The following is a 6,989-nucleotide window of genomic DNA, read 5'->3' on the forward strand; positions in this document are numbered from 1 at the left end:
ATTAAACCTTTATTGAACCTTTATTAAACCTTTATTTTACCTTTATTGAACCTTTATTAAACCTTTATTGAACCTTTATTAAACCTTTATTGAACCTTTATTAAACCTTTATTAAATCAGGCAAATCCCATTGAGAGCACAGATCTTTTTTGCAGGAGAGGCCTGGGCCTGACGGCAGCCTAACATGCATGTTTTTGATCTGTGGGAGGAAACCTAACCTCGGATATCTTTAAAGATCTTTATAAAGAGATTATTTTGACTCTTCTTTTTGTTTCTTGATGTGATTCAGCTTCAGTCTTCGCGTTTTATTTTCTGTAAAATGTACAAAGATGTAAGAGCTTTCAAACCGTTTTAAAAGTCTCGGGTGTTTTCAGCATCTCTGACGTTTGGTTTCAGAAGTGACGAGCAGAGAAGTTCCCCCTGCCGTCCTCCCTCCTGTGGACGCTGCACCTCCCCCTCCGAGCTTCAACACCGACACACGCCTCCTGCCTGCGGACTCCTCTCAGGTGAGATGTGCACCTGTGTTGCCATGGCAACAAAAAGGTCAGATCACAGGAACACACTGAGTACCATACTGAGTATGAATGTACCGTAATTTCCAGACTGTAAGCCGCTACTTTTGTCGCACGCTTTGAACCACACAGTTTATCCAACGCTGCGGCTAATTCATGGATTTTTTTTATTTTTACCGGGCTAACGAGCTTCCTGCCGCCAAAACATTTAGCCTCGTCACACCTGGGCGCTCGTATAGCTGCCCAGTACACATCTCTCTTGGGTGAGTCCTTGTGACTCGAGACTACCTATATTAATAAAGGTAAAAAATAAACGAGTAATTAAATCAGACCAATTATTGATCAGGTCACAGTGGACCAATGAAACGATCCTCTGTCAGTGGATCCTGACCGCAGAGCAGGAGAATATGAAGATGGTGATCAATTACTTCCTGGTAGACAACTGTATTTATTATTATTTTCTTAACCAGCTGTGTTACCGGCACTGTTCAGAAAAAAAACATTTACTGCACGTATTTGTGTATGTTACCGGTATGTATTTAATTAAAAGTTAATAAAATAGATATGTACAAAATTATTATTCTTTTAATTTAGTGGGCGTGGCTTCACACAGATTCCACAGAAAATGTTCTCTGGTTGACGCCATTTTTAAACTAGAAAGAGAAAAATAACGGGTTGAGATGTTTTTTAGATGAAAAAAATCATAATTTGCAGAGAGGATGTGAGCAGAGGAAACAGCTGAACATGACGTGCACAGATAGCCTTTTGTTTGTGTTTACCTGCAGGTACAGCAACCTGCCGTCTGTTTGTCCGGACAGTCACTCCGTGGAGACCACACGAGCGACTTTTCTTCTTCTGCAGCCGTTTGGTCAGTTCGAGTCACTTTCAAAATGATCTGAAATGAAGGACGAGGCTGAAACGAACAAAAAGAAGCTGATCAGATAAAACAAATATTAAAACCTTTTCCTTAAGCAGGAAACATGTCAATACAACTTTTTTAATTTAATTTTATTTAAATTAGCTTCTGTCACTTCCTTTCCAGTTGCTGCTGCTCCTCTTCGTCGCCCTTCAGGCCTCCTGAAGCTCCTTGTTCCTCCTGCAGCGCCACCTGGTGTCCTCTGCTTCCTGCTCATCTGTCCACCTCCTCCAACAAAAACTTCATTACCCAGCTCTCCCAGCAGCTCAGCTTGGCTGCGAGGGAGAAGATGGTGAATGAAGAGGAGGTGGAGGAGCAGCAGCAGGAGGAGGTGGAGGAGGAGAGGAGGTCTGACTCCAGAGCGATTCAGTCTCATGTGGATGTGGGCGGTCACAGGTACTTCGGTTCGTCTTCGGCTCATTCTGAATCCAGTTACAGCTACAAGCAGCTGAACGCTCAGGCACTTCTGTGTCTGCATACTTTAGCTGTTTTAACTTCTTACATCAAAATGTTCAGCTTGTTCAGGACATTTTAGCTGTGACTTATGATTTTTGTAACGTTTAATCATTTTAAAATGATCTAACTTTATTTACCTTTACCCCTCATTAAGATTAATAATAAACCTAAAATCTTAGAAAAACTTTGTGCTTTCTAAAATCTATTCTAAATCTAATCACTTTTAGCTACTGTTTAGGTTGCTTTAGCTTTTGACTAGTGTTTTCATGGGTTTATTTTTTAGCTAATATTTAGCTGATTTTAGTTTTAGTTGAGGTTTAGATGTTTTAACTTTTAGCTGTTGTTTTGGTTGTTTTAGCATTTAACTGATGTTTTGCTCATTTTAGTCTTTAGCTGCTATTTTACTCCTTTTTGCCTTTAGCTGCTGTTTTGCTCATTTTAGTCTTTAGCTGCTATTTTACTCCTTTTTGCCTTTAGCTGATGATTTGCTCATTTTAGTCTTTAGCTGCTGTTTTGCTAATTTTAGTCTTTAGCTGATGTTTTGCTCATTTTAATCTTTAGCTGCTATTTTACTTGTTTTTACCTTTAGTTGCTATTTTGCTCATTTTAGTTTTTAGCTGCTGTTTTGCTCATTTTAGCCTTTACTGTTTTGCTTGTTTTAGTCTTTAGCTGCTGTTCTGCTTGTTTTTTTGCCTTTAGCTGCTGTTTTGCTCATTTTAGCCTTCGGGTATTGTTTTGGTACTTTTAGATATTAGCAACTGTTTTGCCATTATTAGATTTTTTTTAAAGACCTGATATTTTAAAAATGTTTTTTTAGCTACTGTTTTGCTTTTTCCTCCTAATTTAAGCTTTTTTCTGCTTGTTTAACTTTCATTTTCAGATGCTTCTTTAAAATTTAGTTTAAAATGCCGACACTGAAAGGTCATAAACAAATCGGTGTTTTTAAATAAAAAATGGCTGCACTATGTAAACAATGATTTGTTTCGTTGTGCTCTAAACAAATCTGAAGAACCGGTTCAGATTTGTTGTGGATCAGAACCTCTCCGGTTTCTGGGATCCACAAACCTTCATGGCTGCCATGGTGATCATGTTGTCAAGAAGAAGCTAAAGCAGAAAAAGTGTCAGAATCTTTTCTTTTGCTCGTCCTTTCAGCCCGAGCTCCAGGGATGGTTACTTTGAGATGAGTCTGGATGACTCGGGGGAGGAGCCTGTTTGCTCCTCCCCCTCGTCGCTCCCCGCTCCTGCTCCTGAGAAGGACGGCGTCCGACTGGAGGAGCCGAGTGAGAAGGAGGCGGAGCTTCTGATCCGTAGAGTTCTGTGGTGCTGCTGCGTCCGAGTGGACGAGGAGGTGAAGCAGAGGGAGGCGTGCCTGGTGCTGACGGACCAGCTGTTGGGCCTGCTTCTGTCACATGACTCCCTGTTGGCCAATCAGGAGAGAGGTAATAAACATGGCGCCTGTTCAGAATGTGGTGTGTATTCAACCTTTTGGTGCAGCAGGTCATGTGTGACATCTTTACAGGTGACACGTTCCCAGAGCAGGACCAGAGTCCAGCTGTGGAGGAGGTTCTGTTGGGCCTGCAGGTGGACCTCCTGGTGCCATACTCCCAGGTTACGCTGTCCTCCCGGTCCGAGCTCCCCGACTCCTGCCTCTCCTTTGGAGTCCAAGCCAGCCCGACGCGCTGGTACATCTTCTCTGAGGCTGAGGAGGTCCGACAGACCAGAACTGAGCTGAAAGCCCTGCAGCAGGTCAGAGAACGACCCGACAGATGGTTCAGAGCTCATCAGTTTGGTTGCAGCGTACTCACCTTGTTCTTTCTTGTAGACGTCAGAGTCTCAGAGCCCCCCAGAGCCCCTCAGCACTCCTCAGCTCCTCCCCCCCTCGCTGGTCAACTCCTGGGAGCTGGAGGAGAGTCTGGGAGCCCAGGGAGGCTATCCTGCCCACATCCTCTGCTGCTCCTCGTCCTCTGCCTCAGACGCACCCCCCCTCCTGCCAGACGTCACGTCTGAGGACCCCAGCCTCCTGTCACTCCTCTTCCTCACCTGCAGACACCTCTGGGTGCTGAAGATGGACCTCAGACAGTTGGCAGAGGAGGAGAGCAACAGCCTTCATCAGTCCTCCTCTTCATCCTGGTGCAGGCTGGTCCGCGTGCCGCTCGGTTCTGTGGTTCTTCACCCCGGAGAGAAAGATGCTCGGTTCTGTCCCGGGCCGCAGCACCGTCACAGGTGCTGAAACTCTGGACCGGACCGCTGAAATGAAAAGCTCTCAGTTGTGTCAATCAAAACCTACCGTTCTGCTGCTTTTAGCTACTGTTCTGCTGCTTTTAGCTACTGTTCTGCTGCTTTTAGCTACTGTTGCTTTCAGCTACTGTTCTGCTGCTTTCAGCTACTGTTCTGCTGCTTTTAGCTACTGTTCTGCTGCTTTTAGCTACTGTTCTGCTGCTTTTAGCTACTGTTCTGCTGCTTTCAGCTACCATTCTGCTGCTTTCAGCTACCGTTCTGCTGCTTTTAGCTACTGTTCTGCTGCTTTTAGCTACTGTTGCTTTCAGCTACTGTTCTGCTGCTTTTAGCTACTGTTCTGCTGCTTTCAGCTACTGTTCTGCTGCTTTTAGCTACTGTTCTGCTGCTTTCAGCTACTGTTCTGCTGCTTTCAGCTACCGTTCTGCTGCTTTCAGCTACCGTTCTGCTGCTTTCAGCTACTGTTCTGCTGCTTTTAGCTACTGTTGCTTTCAGCTACTGTTCTGCTGCTTTTAGCTACCGTTTTGCTGCTTTTAGCTACTGTTCTGCTGCTTTCAGCTACTGTTCTGCTGCTTTCAGCTACCATTCTGCTGCTTTTAGCTACTGTTCTGCTGCTTTCAGCTACCGTTCTGCTGCTTTCAGCTACTGTTCGCTGCATTCACCTACCGTTCTGATGCTTTAGGCTAATGTTTTGATGTTTTTAGCTCTTAGCTTGTATTCTTTTTGTTTGCATCCTCTGTTCGGCTCATTTTAACCTCCTCTTTGGTTGTTTTAGCTTGAAGAACAGTTTTAGCTTCATTCGTTCCGTGTTTTCATGGAGTCATTTCTGTATTTTGACTCTTTTGTGTCCAGAAGTCGTCATTCGGTGGTTCTGCTCCTCGGTGGCCGGAGGCTGCTCCTGCTCTTCCCCCTGGCCCAGAACAGGACCTCCTTCCTGAGTGAGCTGATCCAGAGGAGAGCCTCTTGGGAGGGGCTGAAGATGGTGGCCCTGCCCCGACCCTGCAGGTCCTGTCCACACCAAGGACCACCTGCACCAGGTGAACACACGGAGGAACCGGTCTTTATCTTCAGGGTCTGCTTCTTCTTCCACTTTGACGGTTTGTTGTGTTTTCAGGTGGGCTCAGGTCCAGAGGTCTCTGCTGCTGCACCTGTGGCCGGACCCTGCTCACCTTCAGCAGGTACAAGCTTAAATGACTGCTCTAAGCTCCAGGACAAACAGAAGTTTTACCTGTTTTTTCTTCCGCCGATTGTTTTTATGTCTTTTCTTTTCAGCTGGGACTCGTCCAAACTCCAAGCTGAGGACAACCGACCGTCCCCGCACCTGGTCCCGGGTCTGTCCCCAGGACTGAAGCTCCTTGCTGGTCTCAGTCTCCAGCAGCTGCAGACCTGCTTCAGCAGATACGTAGCTCAGGTGAAGCACAAGCTGAGCCTGCTCGTTAATATTTCATGTTTTTTACTTTCACTCCAGGAGCTGAAGGTCACTTTGACGGTTAATGTCTTGAGGAAAGCTTCTTGGAAGAATAAAAGACGTTTAAACTTCTTCACGGTGGTTTTGATACTCAGAAATATTCTGTTTAACCCTTTGTGCGTTTGTTTTGAACCAGGCGGAGGCGGAGGAGCTGAGACACGTCTTGTGGCTTTCTGTGGTTCTCTACAAATCTCCAGAAACCGAGCTCGCCTGCTGTCTGCTGCTCTCCAACGACTCCATCTACTTCCTGCTGGAGGACTCAGCCGCCGCGCTGAGCCGCCACTCAGGTGGGACGGGAGGATCAGCTGTTCCTGTCAGAGCCACAAAACGTTTCATCTGAAGAACAAACAAATGCACCTCCATCTTCCCAAGTCAAAATGGCCGCCACTGCTAAATACCCTCAACGCAAAACTGGCCACAGTTCTGGTTGTCTTACAGACATTCTTCTAAGATTTGGTATTTATCCAAATACCCCGACCCCCAGCACGTGGGAATCACAAGATATTTTACTAACAGAAAGAGAAATGAAAGAACAACACATGAAGTACACGATCGGCCGCTTGTCTTGGCAGCAAGCAATAACAACAACGCACCATGTGACCACAGAACGGCTTGAATGAGCCGTGCTGGAAAAATAAATCTGAGTTTAAACAGAACACAAGCTAAAAACAGCAGAACACAAGCTAAAAACAGCAGAACACAAGCTAAAAACAGCAGAACACAAGCTAAAAGCAGCAGAACACTAGCTAAAGGCTGAAGAACACTAGCTAAAAACAGCAGAACACAAGCTAAAAACAGCCGAACACAAGCTAAAAGCTGAAGAACACTGGCTAAAAGCTGAAGAACACTAGCTAAAAGCAGCAGAACACAAGCTAAAAGCAGCAGAACACAAGCTAAAAACAACAGAATACAAGCTAAAAGGTGAAGAACACAACTAAAAGCAGCAGAACATTAGCTAAAATCTGAAGAGCGCTAGTTAAAACAGCAGAACACTAGCTAAAATCTGAAGAGCGCTAGCTAAAAGCAGCAGAACACAAGCTAAAAGCAGCAGAACACAAGCTAAAAGCAACAGAACATAAGCTAAAAACAGCAGAACACAAGCTAAAAACAGCAGAACACTAGCTAAAAGCTTAAGAGCACTACCTAAAGCTAAAAACAGCAGAACACTAGCTAAAATCTGAAGTGCGCTAGCTAAAAACAGCAGAACACAAGCTAAAAGCAACAGAACAAAAGCTAAAAACAGCAGAACTCTAGCTAAAAGCTGAAGAGCACTAGCTATAAACAGCAGAACACAACTAAAAGCAGCAGAACACTAGCTAAAATCTGAAGAGCGCTAGCTAAAGGCAGCAGAACAAAAGCTAAAAGCAGCAGAACACTAGCTAAAAGCTGAAGAACATTAGCT

At 44.9% G+C, this 6,989-nt stretch overlaps 1 protein-coding gene across 1 annotated transcript in view; it reads left to right on the plus strand.

Moving 5' to 3' along the window:
* Positions 1-6,989, plus strand: part of nisch (nischarin) — a 25,749-nt gene that overhangs the window by 14,077 nt on the left and 4,683 nt on the right. Inside the window, exons 14-23 of the mRNA XM_037679928.1 lie at positions 397-506; positions 1,298-1,380; positions 1,555-1,824; positions 3,037-3,323; positions 3,419-3,630; positions 3,707-4,107; positions 4,972-5,156; positions 5,234-5,297; positions 5,392-5,530; positions 5,724-5,874. Of these exons, the coding sequence (XP_037535856.1) occupies positions 397-506; positions 1,298-1,380; positions 1,555-1,824; positions 3,037-3,323; positions 3,419-3,630; positions 3,707-4,107; positions 4,972-5,156; positions 5,234-5,297; positions 5,392-5,530; positions 5,724-5,874 (1,902 nt within the window). The remainder of the gene's footprint in view (positions 1-396; positions 507-1,297; positions 1,381-1,554; positions 1,825-3,036; positions 3,324-3,418; positions 3,631-3,706; positions 4,108-4,971; positions 5,157-5,233; positions 5,298-5,391; positions 5,531-5,723; positions 5,875-6,989) is intronic.

The sequence above is a fragment of the Nematolebias whitei genome, chromosome 7 (genome assembly GCF_014905685.2).
Source record: "Nematolebias whitei isolate Nwh7 chromosome 7, NemWhi1, whole genome shotgun sequence".
Taxonomy (NCBI): domain Eukaryota; kingdom Metazoa; phylum Chordata; class Actinopteri; order Cyprinodontiformes; family Rivulidae; genus Nematolebias; species Nematolebias whitei.